Source organism: Sinohyriopsis cumingii, unplaced genomic scaffold (assembly GCF_028554795.1).
Source record: "Sinohyriopsis cumingii isolate HCF-2022 unplaced genomic scaffold, ASM2855479v2 utg000624l, whole genome shotgun sequence".
NCBI lineage: Eukaryota > Metazoa > Mollusca > Bivalvia > Unionida > Unionidae > Sinohyriopsis > Sinohyriopsis cumingii.
This window is the reverse complement of record NW_028315919.1, coordinates 3,349,256-3,376,498: the sequence shown is the minus strand read 5'-3', so window position 1 is coordinate 3,376,498 and position 27,243 is coordinate 3,349,256. Positions and strand designations below refer to the sequence as shown.

General features: G+C 35.0%; 1 protein-coding gene across 1 annotated transcript; it reads left to right on the top strand.

Moving 5' to 3' along the window:
• The first annotated feature begins 7 nt into the window (after nt 1-7).
• LOC149773622 (small ribosomal subunit protein uS15m-like) lies at nt 8-25,501 on the top strand. Its single transcript, XM_089946374.1, has 7 exons — nt 8-179; nt 7,010-7,099; nt 11,821-11,896; nt 15,828-15,876; nt 18,802-18,886; nt 21,947-22,005; nt 24,148-25,501. Exons 1-7 carry the CDS (start codon nt 47-49, stop codon nt 24,529-24,531), a joined length of 876 nt encoding a protein of 291 aa, XP_089802500.1. The 5' UTR covers nt 8-46; the 3' UTR covers nt 24,532-25,501.
• Nucleotides 25,502-27,243: the final 1,742 nt, after the last annotated feature.

Genomic DNA, 27,243 nt, shown 5'->3' with positions numbered 1-27,243 from the left:
TGTTCTACAGTTTTTCGCTAACACATTATAATCCTTGATAACGACAATGTCTATCCAGACATATAGTCGTCTTCTCGCAGCAAGAGTAAATACATGCGCTAAATTCGTTTTGAAAAGCCCAAACAAATCACTTGACTGTCTACAAAGTTCATTTGCATCGTTGCGCTTAAATGCGGCAGGTATGTTACCAGGAGAACCGCGTGGAACTTGGTTTGGACATGTGAACGAAGCAAGGACGTGCCATTGCAACTTGAGTGTGTAGTGTTCCGATGTCGATTAACAACGGAACGATAATTCAAATTTTCAGGAATGCTTCAAACACCTGGCAGCCCATATCGGCTCTTACTGTTTAAACATGAAAAGTGATCCTCTGAGTTATGGTCATTTAAATTCCAATGACAACCGCCTCTGTTTAACAAAACCCCAAAATATTAAACAAAACAAAAACAAAAAACCCTAGAATACACTGAATTTACTCTTAAATTTAAACCCATGTTTAATACTTGAAAAGTAATGACCAATCACGAAGCTGATTATACATGTAGACAGCTAGTTCTGACTGCATTTATACTATATGGGGCTGGTCATTTAATTTATGGTTCTTTCCGACTGGGTCATTTCTTTAATTCTTTCATTTATCACAAGATAAAATTGTTTCAGAGGTCTTGGAAACATTTAATTATGCGTATTTGGATGCCACTTTTTTTTCTCTAGGAAAATCACTAAGGCAGGAGTCCTCCATACACATGTAATAGGTGGGTGGCAAAATTCAAAGACTTGCCAGTCCTGCTTCAGCCACCTGCTTTTTGGGAAAATGTGTTGATTAGTTAGTTATGTTGATATTTACAATGACAGAATTCAGTGGCTGAAAGACCCCCTGATGTACATGTTGCCATTATAAGAGCACATCAAAAGAATATGATGCAATAGCTGGGCAGAAAGCTAAAAGGCTTTGACTGGCAGCTCAGTGGGAAAATGTACTGATACTTACAGTGATTGAATGCAGAGGCAAAAGATCTCGAGATGTACATGTGGTCATTTATAGAGTACATCAAATAAACAACTTTAGATTTCATTATTGTATTAATTTCCGAGTGTTGCGGAATTAGCAGTGCACTTGACCTCGGAATCCAGACAGGTTGAGACTTAGACAAAATGCCATTCGCAAATTTGGATAAGTATTTTGGGGTTAAATGGCAAACTGACAAAGATTCAAATGAGATTCAGAAGAATAGTAACTAGAACTGATAGTTCAGATGGGACAATAGCTAAGTGTAAGAAGTTTTGTGATGCCTAGCTCAGTGCATGGAATAAGACATTCTTTGGATTGACAAAATTCAGTCTCACTCTTATGGACAAACAAGAGCTATGCTGGTGTTATAAAGAATGCAGAAATTAAACTCAGTGACAACAGATAGTTCTTCTAGTTTTTAGGAGGGGACTCCAGCATTTGCTGATGGGACTTATATTTAAACCAAAAGTTCTAGCAATACCTCTGTGTTTCAATAATATAACCTTTTGGAAACTTAAATGGTCTCTCCCTAATAAAAAATTAGCTTGAGCAGATGTTCTTCAAAAGTAAAGTTAGTGAAAATTGTAAACACTGATATAAAACTAGCATAAGGAAATATCTATTTAAGCATAGCTGCCATCCCTCACGAATTTGGTGTGAATTTCATGACTTTTTTGGTGATTCACGGATTCACGCCGCAAGCCAAAAATTCACGAATTCTCCAGTTCTCAATATTTTAAATCTTTAATAAAATAACCAATTTCCCGTTAAGCGCAAGTCGTGATATTCGCAGTTGCTGAAACGGTCCGGTACTGCTGGTCACAATATCAGTAGATTTACAGCCAATTAGTACAGTTGGCCCGGTAGCAAGCATTTTAGAAAATTTTAATCGTTATGTATAAGAGTAGTTTTACAAATGCTTTTGAGAGAAACTGGGGCTTAACTGGAATTTTGCTCTGTGCATGCGTCACCAACACTGATTTGAGTCGCTGTTCAGCATCGCACATAAGATCTTGATTGGTGGATAAAGAAATGTCAGGGATCGTCCTGGGCTTCGCCAATGTCGCAAATTGCGATTTTTTTTCCTTATTGGCGACAAAAATATCCCATCTGGCGATTTTTTTGGCGACAGACTTTTTACTTATTTAATTTGTACATACAATCATGGATTTTGACTGGATAAATTAAAAGGGAGAATGAAAGGAAGCCACAAACTTGACTAAGCAATGCATTGGAGTCAATCTGTTACACAAACGATCCTTTGTTCGAATTGACAACCCCATCTTTAGAGTGCATTGTTACATCATAATCTGCTTATGCTCACATCTGGGCTGAGTACTGTATGCTGTGATACAGTCAATCATGCTACCGAACTGTACCTACAACTGACCGACTTCTGAAGACGCGAATAGAACAGATACAATTAATTGAATGGCTAATCCTTCTGTTGTTGTTTTTTTTTTTTTTTTTTACATATACCAATACAATAGTTTTGCTGAACCTTCATAGAAAACTGATAACCTTTGAAGTACCGACTATTGCGTATAAATACAAAGCAAATGGAAAAAATCTCAATCACAATTATATCTGTCGCCAGTGCAGCATTTTACTCATTGTTCTTTTCCTTTTGCCATCAATCCATGTTATGGCTGCAGAGACTTAAACTCTGCAACAAGAAATAGCAAAAAAAAAAAAAAACAGTTTTGCATAATTAATAATAATTATTTATTTCTCAAAATACAGGAGTGAAAGAATCCCTAAACTGGGTGTGAATTTATGCTTATATATACAGTCCAATATTGCCAGGTGTTGACTCGTGTAAGTTTCATTCGTGGGAATGGAGATCCTAGTTTGCTGGTCGAGAAAATTTATACAACATTCAGTGATCATTCTTGGGATTTAGGAAGCAATTCTCTTCAAGCTTTGTGAAGCTAGCCATAAGGGGAGGGGGGAGGGGGGCTGCCGAGAGACTACTGGTGTCACCTGTCAGCACTGTAGACTGTGAACGTGGATTCAGTAAGATGAACCTCATAAAAACTGATATCAGAAATAAACTCTGCATCTCATCTCTCGAGAATTTAATGAGAATCAGCATGTACAGATGTGAAAAATTAGACTTTGAAACTGCATTCAACAAGTTGGCAGCCCTAAGATGGCGACGGATCTTCATATAACACTTTGTAACATTTTGTTAATGCTTATTGTACTTAGAGTATTAACTAACCCATCTTTTGTAATTTTCATTGCCTGTTACATTAATAGACTAAATTAACACTTCAAAAAATGTACACTACTTGTTCTGGCGACACTTTTTGAAAATTGGCGACAAAATATTGAGGCTGGCGATTTTTTTGCCGACAGCTTTTTAAAAGCCAGGACCATCCCTGAATGTGTTACTCAAAAAGTGAAGTTTAATATGGAATATATCAAAAATTGGCTGTGCATTCTGCCATTAAACATTGATATTCATCATGCTTTTTGCACTCAGTGTACCATCACAGAGACGATGTGAGGAAGCACGTCGGTTGCAAAAAACAGGTAGAAGTTGGGAAAATTAAGAATTCGTAGATTTCAGCTCTGGAATATTTTAAGCCATTGGCAGAAGACCTGCAGGCTACCAACGCTGAAGCATTATTTGTGAGTTTTCTTGTTGAACACAATCTACCTTTATCAGCTGGAGACCATGCTAAACATTTGTTCTGACAAATGCTCCCGGACTTGAAAATCGCTTCCAAATTTTCCTGTGGAAGAACCAAAAGTGCTGCAGTTCCTGTGCATTTCTCACAGCAACCGTGACAGCAAAAGAGTATTTTCTCTAGTGAGGAAAATTAAGACAGACTTTAGGGCCTCCTTAATTGCAGAAAATTTGTCAGCAATTTTAGTCACCAAGATCAACCAGCAGGCAAGAAGTCTGAACTGTTTAGAAAACAAATTTACGATCAAGCAGTTGAGGAAGTTCAAGTTTGCCACAGTATCATGCCTTGATAAATAAATATTTCTGCATATATGTAGTGTTTTAGTTTTATATTGCGACCTTGATATAGTGTAGTATTGACTGTCAGAGTGGATGGAGTTATTGTCATGGTATTTTTCACAAATTCATGTCCAAATTCACGACTTTTTATCCTTATTTTCACTAATTATGAGCCTGGAAGGTTGGCAGCTATGTTTAAGTGTGGGAAGGGCATGGCCATCTGACTTGGAGTATTGTAGTTTACAGCCTAAATTATGGTTCAGTAATAGCATAAGTTTGGTAATTGTTTCTAATAAACCTGACCTCAGAATATTATTGAAATGAATAATAATGTGGAAGTATGTCAGATCTTAAATGTTCAACAAATTTAAGGCATATTGCGTGGTTGTATCCACATGTCCTATTTGATTGTTCTTGTAAGGAAAAATTAAAAACCAAATTTTTTATCATGATTGAATAAACTAATCAGTCATATGGAAATGATGCATCAATAACCTAATTGTAATATAGATCCAAGATGTTTAATTATTTCAGTGCAGTTTCCAGTTTGTGACTATTGGAGCATTTGGCTATTAAGACAAATGAAGCATGCAGACCAGTTTCTTTCAATAGTATTTACTCAGTTTCTGTATTTAGTATTCTGCTTTGTAGCTAATATGGATTCAGTGGAAGACATGGGATTGATTCCTCATTCTCTCCCTCTCTCTCTCTCACAGACACATGGCTTTACGCAAATAAAAGACCTATTAGTAGCAGTAATACCAAGTTTGGTCTCTACATGTATCTCAAATTGGTTTAGTCTTTTCTACTGCTTATTACAGAATCATCTATTTAATACAAAACAAAAATTTCAAAAAGTGCTTTAATTGACCTATTTCAAGTACATTTGGTGCCATGAATCTTATTTTCTTTTGAATTTCTCAATACTATGTTTTCGGAATGTACAGATGCATTAATTTCACAATATGCTCTGTTAAGTATCTATGAAATTTTCGTGTTATTGCACTTTGCAGTGAAACATTATTAACGAATGATAGGCATCAAACAACTTGCAGCAAATTGAATTGATGTTTGACTGATGTGAAACAATATTGCACAAGTTCCAATAGTTACCCCATGCACAATCAGGTCAGGTGTTGGGGGGGGTTCCGAAATTTCAGAATGACCCCAACTTTCCTCAAACAGGCACCAAGCAAAAGTCTATGTCCTTTAACTCAAAGTGTGCATAATACCCAATAAACATGTACAAGGATAAAATGATAGTCAAGTTTCAAGTGACTGTACATTTGTGTGGTATATTTTTTTTGTATATCAGGGTTTGGGTTGGGGTTTTAATGAGTTCTCAGTAATATCTTGTACTGTTTCTTCTGACATCTAATCACAGGATTACAGAGGTGAGATTTTGTATCATAAATAGAAACCATGCCATTCCCTTTCATATTTGAAATAAATTTATCTTGTGATGAAGGATCAATCAGGTCCCATAAATTAAATGGCCAGTCCCTTGCAGTACACTTGTACTTGAAATTGAATAAGTATGTATATTCAGCCTTGTGACTGGTTCATTACCTGATTTGTAAATTCAGAATGTGCTCATTTTTGTTGTTTTTATTTCTTTTTTAACAAGAGTGGCTGACAACTGGAATTGAATTGTCTAAATCTCAGGATTAATTTTCATAAACGGTAGGATAAACTAACATTGTTCAAGAGAAGATCAGTACAGTGTGCTTCATCAAGTCATTGCGTAGGTTGGTTCAGATTTCTTTGAATAAAGTGTAAACATATTTAAAAGTAAGTCGATCAATCTTCCCTAAATGTACAGAGTAGACAAGACATTTTTTTTTCTCAATAGAAATTAAGATCACTTGATTCTTGAACTGATATCTGATTGTAAATTATGCATAATGTTTCAGTCTTTCCGTGGATGGTCATTATCCATCGACTACAGTATAAGCTGTCTTGGAAGACACCTCTTTGGCCAAATAATTATCTCACAAGACAGGTGGTCTCTCAGAGCAGTTCACAATACTATATAATCAATAAATTTGTGCATTGAGAATATGGTTTCTCAAGACAGGTGGTCTCACATAGCGGTGGTCTCTCAGAGCAGGTTTTAATGTATTAAAATTTTGATCAGTAAAACTTCATTGTTATAGACAGGACCAATCTGAGCTATATGTATTATGTACAATGCGCCAAGTCATTTGTGTGATAGAAATGCACCTTTCCCAAGCTGAAATTGACTTCTTCTGGTGTTAACATTTTATAACAGTGTTCACAATGGTCACTGCCTTGATATCTGCTAAAGCCAAGTCTTTATTAGAGAGAGACCATTTAAGTTTCTAAAAGGGGGGAATGCTTGAAAACTACTGTCTTATTCTGATATGTGCCATCAAAAAAAAAACAGTGCCATTCCTACCTTACTTGAAACAAACTTATCTTAAGATAAATAAAATTTTAAAAAAAAACACATACACAGTTGGAAATAATAATTCAGCCCCATAAAATTAAATGGTCAGTCTCATACAGAACATGTGCATTCAGAATTGAACCAGTGGGTAGTTGTGTACATTTGGTCTCATAACAGAGCCATTACTGCATAAGGACTAAACACATTGTTTGCAATTAAGAGTAGATTCAGTGTTTTCTTTTTTTTTTGTCTTTTTAAACAGAAGCTGCTGCTATTTGGAATTGTCTATACTGCAAGGTTTACTTTTCATATTTAAACAGTAGCATAAATTTACACTGTCCATGAGAAGCTTATCAAGGTGGGCCTCTTGTCTCCCCCTCTTCTGCATGGGGTTCCAAAAAAACATGTGGGTTGTACTGTTTTGACAGTCATGTTGGACTGTAGGGTCAGAGCCATTTGCCTGTCGAGGCATTGTAATTCACCAATGGGAGAATATGATGCTTGCAGTGGCAAAGGTTTGAATTGGATTGATGAGACCTGAGAAAAATCAGAAAAAGATTTGGACTAAAATGATATCTGTTCTGCTTAATCACATGTTTATTTTCTACTTCAGGATCATCAGGTCATCAAGTGACACAGAAGCGTGGCTATGCTAGACCCCCACGTAACCCGTACACAAAGCCAGTTAGTTTTGACTATGCAGGTAATATCATGTTCTGTGTATGGGGCCATTATAATAAATTAGGGCCAGGTCTAGATTTTATCAGCAGAACGTGACTTGAGCCTATCATCCAACAATCTGATTGAATGTAACACATGTCCTACCTTTTTGCTGACCAGTCACAATTAAGTAGGATTTCCTTCAGTCTGATTCCCAATAGATAAATCCAGGAGAGATACAGGTGACCGATGTGAGCTGGGTCAGCCAAGATAAAAATGTAAAAAAAAAGAATTGTTTGAGTTCGGGACCTACTTTAGAATCCTGGTAAAAGCTAGTGTTGGAAATTTGTTAAATTTAAAGACATGATGATTGGTTATGGTTAATCATAACTATTCAGCCATTGATTTTATTTGGAGAAATTTACTCTTCATGGCCAATGTTATTATTACATACTTGATTATGTTATTAGTTTTTTCTTATTTGAACAGTTTACTGTCACATTATCATGTCATGTTATTGATGCTTGGCTTGTGCTAAATAAAGGAAGGCTGTATTAATTTGAAATTGTTGTTCATATTATAATTTTCTTGAAAGATTTAATCTTTACATGAAGATTATATTTGATTATGGAAAATCTTAATCATATTCTTTCTCATAAGACTTTTCTAGCATTCCTCAATTATTTGTATTAATCACATCTGCACTTTGCTGAGTTCCTATAGTGTCTTTGAAAAATCTACTTGAGTGTACCCAATTCTGACACCAAATAGTAACAATATAATGTAATTTTATTGTATCCATTTTACCATACTATAACAACAGTGTAACAGAATTGTGACAAAAATGAAACTTGAGTGTACCTAATTCACAATGTAGTTGTTGTTGTAGGGTTTAACGCCATTTTTCAGCACACGATAGGCTATACATGGCGGCCAGTATTAATGCTGGAGGAAGAACCCAGGAAAACCCCAGAAAGAACCACCTACCCACGAGAAGCTACTGGCAAGCTTTCTCACAATGTTGTAACAACAATGTAACAGATGTACCCATTTCACCAAACTTTAACATAAATGAAGTTTTAGTGTACCCAGTTTGCCAAATTATAATAGTGATAACTTAGTGTGCTGAATTCACCAAATTATAACAACAGTTTAGTATACCCAATTCACCAACTAATGCTTCACAGTGAGATCTAGTTAACATAAATTGCTGTGCAAGTCAATGACAGTAATTGTTTGCATTTATAGTTTGTACAGTTCAGAGGGTACTATTAGTAATATAATGCCTATTGAAACCTTAATGGATAGGAATATAATGAAATCAAAGTTTCACAGCTGTGATATAGCCCATTTCATACCAAATTTAACCGAGTTGCTCCGTAATTATCCGAATAACCTCCCGAGTTACTTTATCCTCCAGCCAATCAAACGCTGGTGAGTACATGTACATAACAAAATGGAACCATCCTGTCTTATCAGAACTATTTCAGAAATAAAATTAATTAAATGATTGAAATTTATACGTAAATTATCCACAGACTTTCAAAAACAAATCTGATAAACTCATATGAAACACATTTTATTATAGTGATGTTTCGGATGCACAGAAATAGTTTTTGAACAACTTGCTCATTGATTGTCAGGATTAAATTTGTTTACTTCGACACCATTTCCTTACTTACATGTACATGTCCAGATGTAAACGGCTCAAAGCTACTCTCTCGTATGGGTTTGAAATCCGCCCTGGTTTCCAGAAAATAAGACAGGATGGTTCCAGTATTAAATTTCATCAATATTTGCGGCAGCATTGCTGTTGAATATGCATTTTTCAACTTGATATACAATACTGAAGTAGTTACAGAAGTTGATGCTTAAGCGTTAGCCATATTTTGCCCACCACCTATCGAGTGGCTATTACAGTCAGCTGACCACCTGCCACGTGATCAAAATTCCAAGCAAATTATGAAGTTCACTGAAGTCTGCATGAAATGGGCTATTTCAAGTTGGCTTAACTTTTTTCTCAGTTTTATTGATAATAGATATAGATCACTGTGGCCAAAATTTTGCACTGTTATCCATTATCATTGCCATAACAAATTCTAGTTTGTAAGATAAAACATGAAGAGAAAATGTGGTCATTAGGATACAGCTCTTCTGATGGCTTAGATTCTTTTTAAAAAGTGAAAAACTTCCAGAACAATAGCCATAAATTTACTAAAATAAATTTACCAAAAGATAAGCAGGTATGAACTTTATGACAGCAGGATCCTTTCTTGAATAGTTTCCCAAACAGAATTAGCAGAGTCAGCTAAGTTGGAAATTTGACCTATAACTTACCAAGAATTTTTAAGTATATATAGAGGGGTGATAATCCCATACTGTACTGTTGAATGCTACTAACCTGAACCAAACTGTTTTGGTAGAATGATGCATCTGAAGGTCAGTGAAGGTCAGCCTATATGAAAGATTCGGAAGGTCCATGAGTCACTTTCTGCTGCTAATACATTACTGATTATAATGCATTTGGAGTACAACCACAACCTAGCAAATCCAGCTCACCCAACAAAAGTGCTAAATATTATCTTCCCATCTAGGTTGGAGTTGGATTTATCTGTCCTATTATGCCAGGATTGGTGCTAAAATCTCTGCATACTTAAGTTACTATTTCCACTAAGGGTAGGAACTATTCCACTAAGGGTAGGAACCACACTCTTTTTGGAGATCTTGCAAAACTATTTTCCACTTGTGCCTTTTCACATTTGGATTTGATGTAAAGAATTTTCATACACGGAGAAAGTATGCTTTCTGTTTGAGTCTGTTTTTGTTCAGTTTTATACACTCAGTCACTCTTGGGTGTAACAGATCATCATCCACTGTCTAACCAATTGTATGCTGATGACACCCAAATATACAAATCTAGGCACCCAGCTGAAGTTGATGCTACCATCCAAGGTGTACAGAGGTTTATTTTTTATTTGAAATCATGGATGACTTGTAACAAGCTGCAGATGAATGATGATAAAACTGAGACCATTCTGATCACAACACAGACTTTCTCATCCTTTACCTCAAACAATAAATATCAGCAACACCAACATTAAGAAAGGTTACCATCAAGTGCAGTGGTGTATCTTTAATCAAACTATCAGACTTTAAAAATGACTCCTGAAATGTATTATTCTCTCTTAAAATCTCCTGGAAAATTGGAAAATAAAAATAATTTTGGTGTGGGAATCCTGGGTAATTTACATCAGAGGCAAGGAAGAACCAAATCTCAACCTTTTGGTTTCATATTTTGTCAGCATTGACTGATCCACATCCAAGCCCTCTGCCTCCTGGACATTCATATTCTCCTAGCTGGACTTATTGCCCCAACAAAATCATTCGATTCAAACCCAGTGTTCTCTTCACCCCTTGGTTTTCATATGAATCTGTATTCACTGGGGTGAACCAGTCATGGATCTTTTTTGCAACAAGGTCAGATGAAAGATGCCAACTTTTGACTCTCCAGTCCCAGATCCAAAAGCATGGTCAGTCCAGGCTTTTTCTTGAAATTTTTATATTCTAAATGTGTATTCATTCCATTCCCCTCTGATCCCCCAAGTGAGAAGCAAAGGAACCAATGTACCATCTGGTCCTGATTACTCCATTCCCAAAAGAAATATGGATAAGCAATGTGTTGAACTTGGCAGCAGAAATTGCCAAAAAAATCTTGGTCTTTCCCAGTCCAGGTGTTTCATCAGAATGTTAACCTGCATGCCTGGCTCTTGTCAAGCAAGCACATCAGGGGCAAATAATTCTTAGAACAAGTGGTGGACAAAACTGTTTGGGCTTTAAGACCCAATATTTTGAAAGCAAATGAAAAGAGGGGCCAAGTGGTCTAAAGAGTGCTCCATTACATGGGTTCGAGTCTCGGATTCAGCCAATGTGGGTATGTGAGAAAGATTGCCAGTAGCTTCTCGTAGGTCTGTGGTTCTTTCCTGGGTTTTCCCGGATTCATCCTCCACCATTAATACTGGCCACCATGTATAGCCTATCGTGTGCTGAAAAATGGTGTTAAACCCTACAACCACAACAACAACAACAACAAATGAAAGGAGGTGGAGTGATGTGATGTGATCTTTGACACCACAGATAACTTTCTCTCTTTTCTGATTGAAGACTGGAAGTTAGCCACATTTGTGATGAAGGCTACTATTCCAGTATTTCAGGCATGCTTTTGTAATCATGGAAGGGAGAATATAGGTAAAACTAAGACCTCTGATGTTCTGGCAACCTCTGCCTTGTCTTGGCTGGAACAGAATTTACTGTGGGAATGAATGAAGCTCCTTTCATACGTGTGCCTTGTATCCAGTTCAGTAAGCTCTCAAATTAAACCTGCTACATTACTATTTCTGGTTGCAGCAAGCAGAATCAGTGAGATACACACTTTGTTGGTCTATCAGAACTATTGGTAGTTTCATCACAGTGGTTTGATTTCACTTCTGAAGGCCCTGGCTTTCATTGCTGGAACAGGCTTGGACAAATTGGGATCAGGCCTGAAACCTGGCTTATTGTTTGACCTTTGCCTTTCAGGTCTCTATAGTACCCTTTAATGGCTTTGAAGTGGTATCTGAAAAGCTACTAGTAAGAGGGGGGATCTCATTTATCTATGCCATTCAAGAAGGCAAACTTGAAGACCTTGTTCTGCTTTAGTGTAAGAAAAACTGATTCAACTTGTTTGTTTTCTACAAGTTTAATGCATATTTTCTGTTTCTCTTTTAGGAGAGTTAATGACACAAAAGCCTCTTAATCCAACAGAAATCTTGTGGAAGTACAGAGAAATAAAAGAGCTACAGAAGTAAGAGCAGACTATCCTTGTATCTACTCATGATCACTGTATTTGACAGAATTTACAGTTTGAACATAAATACTAAATTAGTCAACATATTCCTTGTAAATTTGATCATTTGTACATTTTTGTATATTTCATACTCAAATCCAGCTAGTTTGTTTTTTATTTGGTGCTTGAACTCATAACAAGGAATCTCATTTTTTTTTGTCTTATCATTTGCTTGGAAGAACAGGCTAGGCCTAAGTATCACTTTTCCAGTGATGTTGAAATTAATGTTCCATTTTCAGACACTTTTATATGAATGGTCATCCAGCTTGATATTAGGACTCCTTTATATATAAAAAAGACAAGTCATAGCTCCAGGTTTTAGATCATGGAGCAGAAAAGAAGGGAGGACATATTTTTGGAAGATATCACATCAATACATACTATTTCAAATTCAATAAACCAATTGATACAATTGTTAGTTCTACTGGTCATAGACCAGAAAAGCTTATGGGGTGGCCAATTGTCCATCATCCTTCATCCAACATGTAAATTTACCACATATTTTGGGACAAGAATAAAGAACATTGATTTTTTTCCTGGCTCAGAACATATGGTGAAACTTTTTTTCACCTAGGTCATAGACCCCCCCCCAAACGTGTTGCAGTAAAATAGATACAAATATATCCATGAACTCCCTATATGTGGCCTAGGCATCCATACTGTAATTTGTCAGATAACACATGACACAGTGTTCAATAACATGAACATATAAAAACAAATCATGTTTGATTGTACTCAAATGTTTTAATGTGTTATCTGATTGAAAATTGGATCCAACAAAATCGCAAACAAGAGAGGGAAATATCAGCCAAATTGCTTTAAGGCATCTGCCATTCATGCATGACATGGTGTTGGATGCAAAATAACCAAGATTCTATTATGTCCAGATTAACTATATGACATTATCTTGCAAATAAAAATTATTGTTTGAAAATATATTCACTGTGAGCGGAAAGGACATTTAATTCCCATGTATAGGTTACAAAAAGTATTATTAAAACAAGTTATTGCTGTGTATTCTATTTACCCATAGACATCAATGCCCCTTTGTATTAAATATGACTATAAATGCCAAGCAATTAGAATCAGGGGGTGGGGAATAAACACAGCTGGCAGTGAGCAATGAACTTATTGTTTGAACTTACCAGTAGGATATTAGATACAAAGGTTATTTGATTACAAAGCAAGCTGATTTCGGATTCTTTTAAGTACGCCAATTTTTTTTAATTATTATTATTTTTATGTACAAAGTCAGCCAACATAGGGAAGCCAACTTTGGTTTATTGGTTTATTTTTACCAGTATTCATGGGAATTTTGAAAGTAAATTGCAGCAATGGAACAGTTTTTAATGTGACACAATATAGTGCTTTGAGCAAGGGCATTGATGACCCAGCATCACCCAAAAGATTGTAAGAGCGTCATTTGATGAATTCGTGAAGAGAAGATGATTTCACTGACCATATGATCATTAATGTGGATGAAATTCCAGTGTACTTTGATCTCATACATGAACAGACTGTCATTAAAAGTGTAAGAATTAGCATGACTGGTACAGAATTTTTAGAAATCTGACTTTAGTCCTTGCAGTTTCCACTTCAGGAGATTTGTTGCCTCGAATGATAATTTTCACAGCATGAGAAAGCTAAAAATATTCATGCTCCGAAAGGATGGATTGTATGTGTGCAGGAGAAGGGTTGGGTTGATGAGATGGTACTGCAGTTTTATCTCAAGTATACAAATCTTATACATTTTCCAAAGTAATTTTTCAATTTTTTTAAAGGTGTCCCACAACTTTTCACTCCAAAATAATTGTCCCAGAACACAATACACACAAAAGTTATTTCAAAATTTCATTGATGATGTCCCAACATATGCAGTATACAGTAGTCCTGAGAGAAAAATGTATTGCTTAGACATCACAACAATCGTGTTGAAAATATTGTTATTGCTACTCCTCTAGTTTCAGTGGTCATATCAACATGTGGGTTTCACTAAAAGACTTCTTATAGTGTTTGGTTGGCCCTACATGAAAATGGTGTCCAATGGCCACAACATCAGCATTATTGACAGTCTTTTTATTGCTTCTCCTCCTGAATGGAAAGTCATATCAGCATGGTGTTTTAACTAGAAGACTTTTATGATGTTAAGTTGGAACTTAATAAAAGTGGTGCCGATCCAACATCCAGTATGGTCACAAAGGTGATTTTCTTGAAACTCTTGTAATTGCTACAGTCCTTCTGAATACAAAGTCATATTGATAATGTGTTTTCACCAGAAGACTAAGGTATCGTTTGACCTCAAGTCTTCTAATGGTGTTAAGTTTGTTCTAAATGAAAATGGTGCCAGTTTTACATTCAGTACGGTAGCCACAGTTGCTAATTTAGAACACTCAACATTCAAGAATATCAGAAATAGGTTTAACACTCAGCAGTTGAAATTAAGAAATAGTCTTATCTGGAATTCCTGGAGATTCATTATGGTACCAAAATGTCAATTACATCCATTGAAGTCAAATTGACCAAGAGTCTTGAAAAACTTTAAGCAAGCAAAATTAGATCCATCTCAGTAGCGAAAAGTGATACTAGTGCACAGGTTCAGTTCTGGAAAATCATACAGATTTATAACAGTTTTGTGCACAGTATGCACACCTTTCACAAAAATCTACAACTTGTAAGCATTCATTCCCATCAAGAGTAAGATGAATACATGGAAAACTTTTCTGCATCTATTTGGGAACAAGTGTCATTGGAACTGGTGCACTTTCACCAAAGTTTTGCAAAGAATATGTGAGGATAAAACACATGCAGCAGTAAAAACCAATTTCCTTATTTAGGATGACAGCTAGTAGGGTTAGTCCCATTACCTCTAAGAGTAGTTACAGTACAATATGAACTGAGCACAACATCTCCATGGAGATAGATGAAGGTGTGGACAGTCCTGTCTTGCCTCTGTAGCAGGTTCAGGACAAAGATGCCTTTCTCCGTTCAACACATTCATGAATCATGTTTGGAATATATAAGTCTGGTACTCCCCAATCCAAACCCTCCTAAAAGATGAAAATTTGTCTTTTCTCTATCATATAGGCAAAGGGCAGTATTTCTTGCACATTATCTCCCATTGCCACTGCTCAGTTTCATCATTTTTTGTGTGATTTGGATTTTTAACATGGCTTTAACAGTTTTTCAGTCATATTGCTACGATGTCTGCAGTGTGGCAGTTTATAGTGATGTCTAGCGCTGAAATCAGGCTAACCAGTCCTTACACTAACTTCTTAATGCTGAGTGCCAAGCGAGGTGGCTGTAAATTCCTTTTTTTTTATCAATCTTTGTGTAAGACTAGGCTGTTGTTTTAACCCACCACCATCAGTATCCAGTGCAGATGCTCTAACCACTTAGGCCACTGGAGCGGTGTAGTCAGTTTGTAAGATTCACTTCCATACACATCATATAGAATAAGCCTAACGTTAATCCAAGTGTTTGTAAAATTCAAGCCATTGATTCAAAAATTTTTGGATTCTTTTGGACTTCTTTTGATTCATAAACAGAAATATGTCTTCTAAATGGAATAAATGCGAGGAATACAAGGCAGGGGAGTTCTGTTTGGTTTGTACAAAATGTACCTCTGTTTCTACCGTTGGTTGGATCCTCATCTTATTTTAGCTGCTACTGAAGTAGTTAGTGTCCTCAGTCATGCCGAACAGTATCTTGTTTCATTATCAGCTTAGACTGCTGTAGTATTAGCATTGACCTCCCAGTTTTACACAGATTTTAATGAATCTTACAAGTTGAGCCACTACATTGTGCTTTGTTAAGTGCTGATTTGGCAAGGTAGCTGATTTTACTAGAGTTTGCACACCTGTAGTTGATTTATGTTGCATTCTTTTTTCAGTGCACCAGAATCTGTGAGAAGATTATTTACAGTTGAATATGCCAGTGGGGTATGTACAACGTGGGGAATGTTACTTTTCAGTGTTGGCATCAATATTGCATTTGAGTTTGGGTTAAGTTTTTATATGCTTTTATTTCCAAAATCCATTGATGGACTTCATTCATACTTGTGATGATCCATCATGAAGCTACAGCAATTCATTTTGTGACACACTGTCTTGCCCCATTGATCTTGGGGTAAGTGTCAAAATTTGTAAAGGAATGTTATTTCTGATTGATACAAATTGAAAAATAAACAACAGAATCAAGTCAGATATATTCCAAATGCTCTTATTTCTAAGAGGTCAAGGTCACAGTCATATATTGAAAGCAATACATTTGTTGGGTCACAACAAACCCCAATCTGATATTATTATGGAGAATTATGTACCGTTCATGTAGAACAGTTCTATATCACTCATGGGTGATTCTGCCAATCATGTCCCTATTAAAACTTTAAGGGACACAGGAACTTCTCAGTCTTTTATTGTCAGGTACCTTGTCTTTTTCTAATGAGAGTGTTCTTATTCAGGGAGTGGAGTGCAACTTTGTTAATGTTCCTCTCTACTGTGTAAATTTGTCATCAGACTTAGTCCCAGGACCCAGGGCACTTGGGAAAGTGTAATCTTTACCCATTGAGGGTTTTCATTTATTACTAGGCGTTGACCTTGCTGGAGATAAGGTTTTGGTTAATCCACTTGTAACTGACAAGCCTTGTTTGGATCAAAAAGTAAATCCTATTGATAAAGATATCCCTGATTTATACCCAGCTTGTGCAATTACCAGGCCTATGGCAAAGAAAGCTCTTGAGAATGATTTTGATTAGGAAAGTATTTCTTTAGCTGACACATGTATTGGTCAGGCTTTTGATGAGGTAGCTTTTGCTTCTCAGTTGGATCAATCGAAAGGTATTGATCACAGTGATCCTCTTTTAACTACACATTCTCTTTATTCTAATCAGGGCAACAAACAACAATCACTTGTCATCAAACAGGAAAAAGATCCTGAGATCTCCTTTTTTTTCAATGGGCCATTAGTGAAACTGAGGCCAGAGAAGTGCCTGATTATTATTTTGTTAAAAATGGAGTCCTTTTGAGAAAATGGATACCACCTGGGAAACTCTCAGATTGTAGTTCCAAAATCGTATAGACAGGATATATTTAGTTTGGCCCATGAAACTCCTTTGACTGGTGATTTAGATATCAGTAAGACTTACAACAAGATCTTGAATCACTTTTATTGGCCAAAAATTAAAAGTAATGTTTGTAAATACTGTAGTACTTGTCAGATGGGAGGAAAACCCAATCAGAAAATACCTAAGGCTCATCTGCAACCTATTCCTGCATTTGATGAACCATTTAGCAGAATAATGGTAGACTGTGTCGGTCCCATACCTAAGACCAAGTCAGGCAGCCAATACTTGTTGACCATAATGTGTGTATCTACAAGATTCCCAGAGGCAATTCCTTTCATGAATATTAAAACTAAAGCAATAGTGAAAGCTTTAATAATGTATTTTACTCAATTTGACCTTCCCAGATATGTCCAGTCTGATCAAGGGTCAGATTTTATGTCTGAAATTTTCCAGCAAGTTATGCATGAATTAGGCATCCAGCAATTCAAGTCTTCTATCACCCTGCTTTAGAGAGATTGCATCAAACTTTGAAAAATATGATTAGGTCATATTGTTTTGATACTGGAAAAGATTGGGACGAAAGTGTTCAGATCCTGTTGTTTGCTTTTAGGGAATCAGTTCAAGAATCTTTATGATTCAGTCCCTTTGAAATTAGTTTTTGGACGTACTGCATGTGGACCATTGAAGTTGTTAAAAGAGAAACTTGTTTCGAATGAAAATACAGAAATTAATCTTCTTGATTATGTTTCCAATTTTAAATACAAGTTGTCAAAGGTTTGTGAGATTACAAGAACTAATCTGCACTCTACCCAGTCAAAAATGAAATTATGGTATGGCAAAAATACAAAGGATATGAGTGTTCAGCCTGGTGATATAGTTCTGGCTTTCTTGCCCATACCACAAAATCCTCTTCAGACTAAGTACTGTGGTCCTTACACAGTTGAAAAGAAAGTAATTGATATAAATTATATCATCATTACTCCTGCAGAGGCGAAAACAGAAACAACTTTGTCATATATGCTAAAAGAGTATGTTGATAAAGATAGCCAGGTTAATCATGTGATCAAGTTAGTTATAACTGTCTCACACAATGAATATTTAAGCAATAAAATGCAATTGGAAATAATCAAGTTTAATATCTTTAATTATAATTAACATTTTATTTTGTAAACATGAAGAACTTTCTAGAAGGTTATTTTGCATTAAGTAATGTCTTTTGTTAGAAAATACTAATTGTGACCTGATGTTATTAAACGTAGAAGACTACATAATCTTGTTACTACAAAGATTATTCATTCATGCTTTAAGATATAGCAGAATCAGTTTTGTAGTATTTTTGTCCAAAAGTTCATTTGGGGTGGAATATATTTTTTTAAAATTATTTAATTTGTTGATTATTTTCTCAGGAAATACAGAATGCTCATAAAAAAATAATATTCTTAGACAGAGACATTCACTGGGATTTATAGTGAATTCACACCAGGAATTATATTACTGTGTTTCAGCAAAAGACTTGGTTAACAGCACAATACAGGCCACCACAGGCACATCAGTGCCTTCAGCATTGGACTTAATTTAGATTTCCACTAAAGTTAATGCAGAACTTTTATTATTTTGACTTGTGTATGTAATTCTAGGATTATTTTGGGATTTTATTTGCAGTGCCATAATTTATTTTTTTTCTTCACTTTTTATTCTAGGGAAATAAATTTTTTATTAAATTTAACAAAGCTTATTGCTTTTCACTCTTTTCTGTTACTTCTTTTAAGTGTTTAGACTCGTAACAATGTTTTGGTTTCAGAGAGAGAGGCTACAACACAGACACATGATGGCACAGGAGAGGATGGATAAAATTGTTGAACCTGACAATTCCCTAGAACCAGCTAGTAAGTATGTGCTATATACAGCAGCTCAGAGGTCTCGGAAATGTCTAATTATGCATATTTGGATGACATTTTTTTTCAGGGACGCAGGAATAAACTTAGGCAGGAGTCATCCATACGCTTGTAATAGGTGGGCAGCAAAATTCAAAGACTTGCCAGTCCTGCTTCATCCACTTTGACTGGCAGCAGCGTGGGAAAATGTGATCATATTTACAATGACAGAATTCAGTGGCAAAAAGAACATGATGCAATAGCTGGGCAGTAAGCTAAAAGGCTTTGACTGGTGGCTCACTGGGAAAATGTACTGATATTTACAGTGATTGAATTCAGAGGCAGAAAGATATGGAGATGTACATGTGGTCATTTACAAGAGTACATCAAATAAACAACTTTAGCTTTCATTATTGTATTAATTTCCAAGTGAAGCAGAATAAGCAGTGCATGTGACCTCAGAATCAAGACATGTTGAGACTTAGACAAAATGCCATTCACAAATTTGGTTAAGTATTTTGGGGTTAAATGGCAAACTGACGAAGATTGTAATGAGATTCAGAAGAGTAGTAAATTTGCTAGAACTGATAGTTTGGATGGGACAGTAGCTAAGTGTAAGAAAGTGTGTGATGCCTAGCTAAGTGCTTGGAATAAGAAATATTTTTGATTGACAAAATTCAGTCTCACTCTGATGGACAAACAAGAGCTATGATGGTGTTGTAAAGAATGTAGAAATTAATCTCAGTGACAACCAATAGTTTGCATAGTTTTTAGGAGGGGACTGCAACATTTGCTGGTGGGACTGCTAATTTTACCAAAATGGACTCCTAGTTTTTAAATTCTATCGAAACCTCTGCAGTTTCATGAATGCATATTCTATAGAAACATATAGTAAGTAAGGGAAAAGAGTAAATCAGGAATGATTTAATATGCTAATATATGTGCATGTGATCTTCAAATGTAAATGCGGTTTCATGTTTAATGATAGAAGTATATCTTTATTGCTATATAATTTTGTTTTCAGATGAATGCATACAATAGTTTAGCAAGAACTATTAATACAGAATAGAATATATGCACAGTGATTGTGGCTAAAAAAAAATTATAATTGTTTTGAAACTGGACCATGGAAACTGGTCTTTTTGTTCAAACCTGTTATGAGAGACCACCTGTCTTGAGAGAGGTTTTTTTTTTGTTGGCAGAGGGGCTGACTCTCATTACAGGTTTTACTGTACCTCATGTAAGTTAATTAATTGCAAACTGTATAGACCCTGAGCAGCCTTTACATAGTGAGTTAGAAGCTCTCTTTTTGTGCAGTTTTATTTGGACTAATAATTAGAATGAACAACACAGACCCTGATATGCCTGTGCTTTTATGGATGATTAGTGTATGTATTCTTGGCAGCTGGATTTTAAATTACAAAACATTTTTGCAATAATTTCTCAAGAAGTGAGCACTAAAGAAAGATAAATTACTGATGACCTAAAACTTCTAAATAAAGCTGATAATGGGGGCAGTCATACCACAACAACAAAGTCATCCAATTCCTGACATTTAAAGTAAGCAATCTCAAAATTATTTAACCTGATTAAACTTAAGTATCATGCCTGAATTTATTATGGTGTTGTTGCATTCAGTTATTGGAACATGGAAATGTAATGCCATTGTGTTTAATTGTAGATGAATTTATTATAGTGTTTTTGCTATCAGTTCTTGGATCATGGAAATGTAGTGCCATTGTGTTTAATTTTAGATGAATTTATTATAGTGTTTTTGCTATCAGTTCTTGGATCATGGAAATGTAGTGCCATTGTGTTTAATTTTAGATGAATTTATTATAGTGTTTTTGCTATCAGTTCTTGAATCATGGAAATGTAGTGCCATTGTGGTTAATTTTATATGAATTTATTGTGGTGTTTTTGATTGCAGTTGGATCATGGAAATGTAGTGCCATTATGTTTAATTTGAGATGAATTTATTGTGGTGTTTTTGTTTACAGTTGTTGGTATGTGGAAATAAATAAGGCCATTGTGTTTAATTTTAGATGAATTTATTGTGGTATTTTTGCTTGCAGTTGTTGGAACATGGAAAGGTAGTGCCTTTATGTTTAATTTGAGATGAATTTATTATGGTGTTTTTGCTTTCAGTTGTTGGATCATGGAAATGTAGTGCCATTATGTTTAATTCTATATGAATTTATTATAGTGTTTTTGCTATCAGTTCTTGGATCATGGAAATGTAGTGCCATTATGTTTAATTTTAGATGAATTTATTATAGTGTTTTTGCTATCAGTTCTTGGATCATGGAAATGTAGTGCCATTGTGTTTAATTTTAGATGAATTTATTATAGTGTTTTTGCTATCAGTTCTTGAATCATGGAAATGTAGTGCCATTGTGGTTAATTTTATATGAATTTATTGTGGTGTTTTTGATTGCAGTTGTTGGATCATGGAAATGTAGTGCCATTATGTTTAATTTGAGATGAATTTATTGTGGTGTTTTTGTTTACAGTTGTTGGTATGTGGAAATAAATAAGGCCATTGTGTTTAATTTTAGATGAATTTATTGTGGTGTTTTTGCTTGCAGTTGTTGAAACATGGAAAGGTAGTGCCTTTATGTTTAATCTGAGATGAATTTATTATGGTGTTTTTGCTTTCAGTTGTTGGATCATGGAAATGTAGTGCCATTATGTTTAAATTTATATGAATTTATTGTGGTGTTTTTGTTTACAGTTGTTGGTACGTGGAAATAAATAAGGCCATTGTGTTTAATTTTAGATGAATTTATTGTGGTCTTTTTGTTTGTTGTTGATGGAACCTGGAAAGGAAGTGTCATTGTGTGTAATTTTAGATGCACATAGGATTCTCACTCAAGCTTTAGTTAAAATATATTCCCACTGAGAACTAAGAGCATTGTTTTGTCTCTTGTTTAGAGTTATATTAAGCATGATTATATAATATATATCCTTACTATTCCATTACAGTTTGATAAATGTGTAATTAGGCATGCTAGAAATTAATGTTAATTGTTTTCATTGTGTATAAGCCATGCTTTTTTTCTCACTTTCCAGTCGTTAGAACATCAGTGATTGTTAGAAATATGATTCCACATATCATCAAGTTCAGACATGTAAGTATGATCAATGATTGCTGAGAGATGTTAATTATCCTCATATAAAAATTTCTAGCTTGGTTGTTGTTTTACATTGATCTTTCATGAACTTCACTTACATATACATGGAGATTTCTCTCACTATCTCTTTCTCTGAACATAGTTTATAAAATTAAGTACTGTCTCAAATGAAGTAAATAAGCCTGATCCAGACTTATGTTCTCTGAATCAGTAAGAAGACAGAATTCTTAGCTGTAAAAAGTATACCGATATTTTTAGCTCACCTGGTCATAGGGTCAAGTGAGTTTATGCTTTCCCCCTTTTTCTGTTGTCAGTGATTGTTTAAACATGTTAATTACCTTTTTGATTAAGCTCTGCATTTCTGCATTGTCTTGATGGGTGGTGTTGATATTATGTTTGCAGTACATGACATCACCATTTCTATTGTCAGCCAATTATATAATCTTTTAAATGTTGATTGTTTATCTCAGACCACCTTACCTTTTAAAATTGCCCTTTTTACAATCAGCAGTATAAACTTCTCTGAGAAGAGTTGTACATGAATTCTTAAACAGGACTGTTTACATAAACTACATGCTACAGACATATATCATGGTGGTCACAAAATCTTTCTCTCGTTTTTTTTTCTTTCTTCTTAGATTACTTAAAATCGTGTTATCAGAAACTCAGCTGTGTAGTTGTTGTTTAGAAATCAATGTTTGTTTCACATGACATTAATTTCTTCTTTCAATCTGAAAAATAGACCAATAACTTTATGGCATGAGCAAGCTATAAACTATGCAAATCCACCCTCAAATATGTCTGCCAGTACTAAAATAGAAAACCTTTGAAAGGACTTCTTCTCATACCACTGAAGATAATGATACTAAACTTGATAGCAGTTTTCTATCATTGTGACATTTTTAGAAAATAAGCTTTAATTGGCACTGACAGATCATCCTGGCATAGAGGACTTTTTCATTTGTACAACTGAAGTTGGTCAGCATTCAGATATGAACACCATTACTTAAAACAGAAAAAAAACACTCAGAAGAATTTTAAAGAGAGCATCATGACATAACGAGCTTTTAATACAAATGATCTCAATTCTTGATGAAAAACGGTTGAACAGAATTTGTCTAAATTTTATCGAATGTGAATCCATCATCAGGTTATGCTATTGCTATTAAAAATAGAAAATCCTTCAAACGACTTCTGAAAAACTCTTTGCAAAATTTTATTGAATTTTACAGAAACCATTCTGACATAAAAGGTTTTTAAGTTTGTACATAAATGATGCCAATCCCAAGATAGTGCATTGGTGCATAGATCACAAAAATTTTAATGAATTTTCATAATTGGAAAACAGGAATGCATGAGAACTTAGGCAAATTAGTATACAGTCCCAGATTTAAAAATTGCAATCTGCACAGTAAACTTTTTATTTAACTGCCAAGAAAAACTGAATAAATAGTAGTTAAAAAAAATTTGTTGTAAGTATATTTATTTTATCAAAATCACTTCCAAAGTATGCAGAAATAGGTTAACGCAAAAGGGTGCTTTTAAATTCCAAGGATTATCTATAACAGAAAAAAGTGTACTAGAGGGGTTCTGCAGTTGATGCCCTCACATTTGTGCATGTGCAGACTTTGGGCCATTTCCAGAGAGTGAAATTAGTTAAGCATGGCTGATTATTTTCAACTTCAAGTCAGTGCTGGTGCAAATGTACAGAGTGTAGGGAAGAATGAAGAAGCTAAAAAATTATGCAAAAGAACTATAAGGAACAGTTCCTCAACTTGTTTCAGTCAGTTAAGTTAGCTATGCATATGCCCCATCAGATAGCAGACTGTAAATGAGGTTCTCAGCATCTCTCATCAAACATGCCTGCTGTTATAAAAAGTATAAAAATGGCTTTTCGTAACATACAGTTAACAGCATTTTTGTGGATGGCCAACTGCTCTTGCATTAGGGTTTCATTAGGGTAGTAGGCAGGTGTCAACCAGTTAAACAGTATCAGGCTCACTTTAATCTTTTGTTAATTGTGAATTTATGCATGTGATAAGAGGTTTTGAACCAATACAGTTTTAGGGACAGGTAAGTAAAATGTTGTCCCTAATTATATGTTAATGGTGCATAAATTAACATTTCACGGTCTTGCAGGACAAGAGAAATAAGCGCCTGTTGGTGGAACAAATTCAGAGGAGGCGGAAGCTGTTGAAGTATCTGAAGAAACAAGACTATGAGAGATTTATATGGCTCCTGAAAGACCTGAAAGTCAAGTTCATAAACATCCCAGCATTTAACAAAAAGGAGACTAGAAGGGGTCGATTAAAGAGACTTGCCCGGGAAGAAAGTTTAGCATTAAAGAGAAAAAAGATTGAGGCCTTAAAACAGCAGTTAGCTGAAGAGCATAAAAATTTTCAGGAACAGAAAAAGCAGATTATGAATAAAATTGAGAAAGACATCGCAGATTTTAATTTAGATAAGGAATTAATAGCTAGATCCTTGAAACAGTGGAATGAAGACAAGAGAAAAGAAGCATAAATTTTCATTCTTGGTCAGTGCCATTTTCTTGAGGCAGTTGACAGTCTTTAACTTAAAATACCACTGAGGCCAATTTCTTTATTTGCTGAAAATAACAACAAATTCTGACAAAAAAGAAACATTTGAGTAAATTTTTGTTTTGAGAATCTCTAATTGGTACCATATCCTGTTCCCAGCTGCAAACAGTCTTGACATAGCAGTGATAATTAATGGTCTGCGCTACTGTGTATACTGACTTATAAGTTGAGTCCACTTGGGACATCACATAATGTGCCAGCAGATGTGGTTTTATGCAGTTTGCTAGGAATAATCACTGTAACAAACCATATAGACCTTGATATAATGGCACTTTATTCGATGGCAGATCAGGGTCAGTTTTATTTGCAGTTGAACTCAACTTATAAATATGTATATATGGTATTCAAGTTGTCAGCATAAACCCTGGTGTACATGGTGTGGTGTAATGGCACATCCAGAACAAATTTGATCATTGTTGTCTCACAATATAACTGAAATTTGGCATGCTAGTAGAAAAACATTAGATCATAAGATGAATCTAGCTTTATTCCAATTAAGTAACAAAATATACGTTTTGGGACTTTCAACTTGAGTTTCTTGTGCTTGAAAATCTAAGGACTGTTTCCACTATCAGCCAATCAAACACCAGTTTTTAAAAGTAACATCATTTGTGATTGGCAGAAACAAATCCTTATGCTTAACATCCAGCTGAGGTTTTTTATGATTTCCAGGCCTGAGTCTATGCTATTTGTAGTAGGTTATGATTTGTACATGGGTTAATAGTTCTTTTTCTTCAGAGTTCTCTTATTTCAGTTACTTTGATATTCCAGCTGTTTCACTAAATCATTATTTAGAAAAAGTAACTTGGGTGATCTGAAATGATATTCAGAATTAGAACATTGAACAAGTATTTGTATAATTCCTTATGCAATAAAAGGTGCTTTTTCACAAAGTGTTTCTGTGTCTCTGTTTAATCATCTGATAGATTTTTTTTTTCCAGTCAAAGTTTTAGTGTAGAGAGAAAATTCTTTTGAGTAGAACTTTGATCTTAATGTTTAAAAAGAGATGTTGATGTTACCTTTCTAAACAGTAGTCATTTGAAAACATTTGGAGCACCATTATCTGCCACATTTTGTGGCGGGACAGTTGCTCTCTCATTTTGCAGCAGATATTATTACCTGTAATATATAGTAAGTGTCTGTCAACTTATTTTCATCCTGGTATATATGTTAGTGTCTGTCAGCTCACAAGTATGTAGTGTCTGTCAACTTATTTTCATACTGGTATATATGGTTAATGTCTCTTTACTCATTTTCTTACTGATATGTGTAGTTAGTGTATGTGAACTTACATTTTTTACATGAAAATATAGTGACTGCTCCAGTGGCTTAGTGGTTAGAGCATCTGCCTTGGATGCAGGAAGTCGTGGGTTCAAACCCCGGCTGATTCACACCAAAGACTGATAATAATGGTACTAGCAGCTGCCTCACTTGGCACTCAGCATTAAGAGGTAACTGTTAGGACTGTTTGACCTGGTGTCAGGATAATGTGGCTGAGTGGGACATGATTGCTACATGTCTGCGGCATGATGCCCCACTGCTATCACTATAAACTGTCACACTGCAGACATCATAGTAATATGACTAAAAAATTGTTAAAGCTATGTTAAAAATCCAAAACACACACACAGTATATATAGTGTCTGCAAATCGTTTTTTTTATTAGTGTCTGTCAGCTCATTTTCTTACCCGTATATATAGTTAGTGTCTGTCAACTCACTAGTATATTCACTTGTATATAGTGTCTGTCAGCTCATCTTCTTACGAGTAGATATAGTGTCTGTCAACTACTTTTCTTACTGGTTTAATATATAGTTAATGCCTGTCAACTCATTTTCTTACTGGTATATGTATTTAGTATTTTAACTATTCTTTTATTCCACCTCCTTTTTTTTAATTCAAAAGACATAATTAACATGATAATATAAAGGAGGCCAGCTTTTAATTCAGTGCAACAATACAACAAATACTTACGCAAGTCAGTTATCAAAACACGGTCGGCATTTAATTAGGTTCTCAGAGAAACGCTCCTGGACATAGCTGTTACGGTAGATTGACGTATTTTACGTTTAATTACAAGAGGACACATTGCACTTATGACAATTACACTTAAACGCGGACCTAAACGATGGAACTGGAACCCAAAATTTCAATTGATAAAAAAATTAATTAATTTGTATTTATTTATTAAAGTACTGCCTACACTTGGCGTGACATTTTCATTAATTGAAATATCCTTACATATCGTCAATTGCGGTGTACTAGGAATGTTGTTTGGAAAGAAAATTAAAAAATTGTATGAGTTATTTTTAATTTTGATATTTCATAGTGTTGATTAAATTTCCAGGTCCTATCTACCGTTTTCAACGATAAAACGAGCGATACATCAAAGTTTCTGTTACCAATTTTGATCGTGATTTTCTTCAAGTTCAACAAATAGGGATAATTTTCTTGGTATTTTCGGGTTTAAAAAATGGGATCCACGCCTGACACTGCGTTATAAGTGGGTTCGCGAGTTATCAAGGGAGTGGTATATAGTTAGTATCAATTCATTTTCTTACTAATATACAATAATACCTCAAACATTTGCAAGGTTAGGTTCCAGAACCAGTCGCAGATCAGGAGGAATCGCGAA

Coding starts and splice junctions, on each gene's coding strand:
- LOC149773622 (XM_089946374.1), top strand. CDS start 47: ATGTCTATCCAGACATATAGTCGTCTTCTCGCAGCAAGAGTAAATACA. Junction 18,887..21,946: donor CAATTCCCTAGAACCAGCTA/GTAAGTATGTGC, acceptor CTCACTTTCCAG/TCGTTAGAACATCAGTGATT. Junction 22,006..24,147: donor ATATCATCAAGTTCAGACAT/GTAAGTATGATC, acceptor ACGGTCTTGCAG/GACAAGAGAAATAAGCGCCT.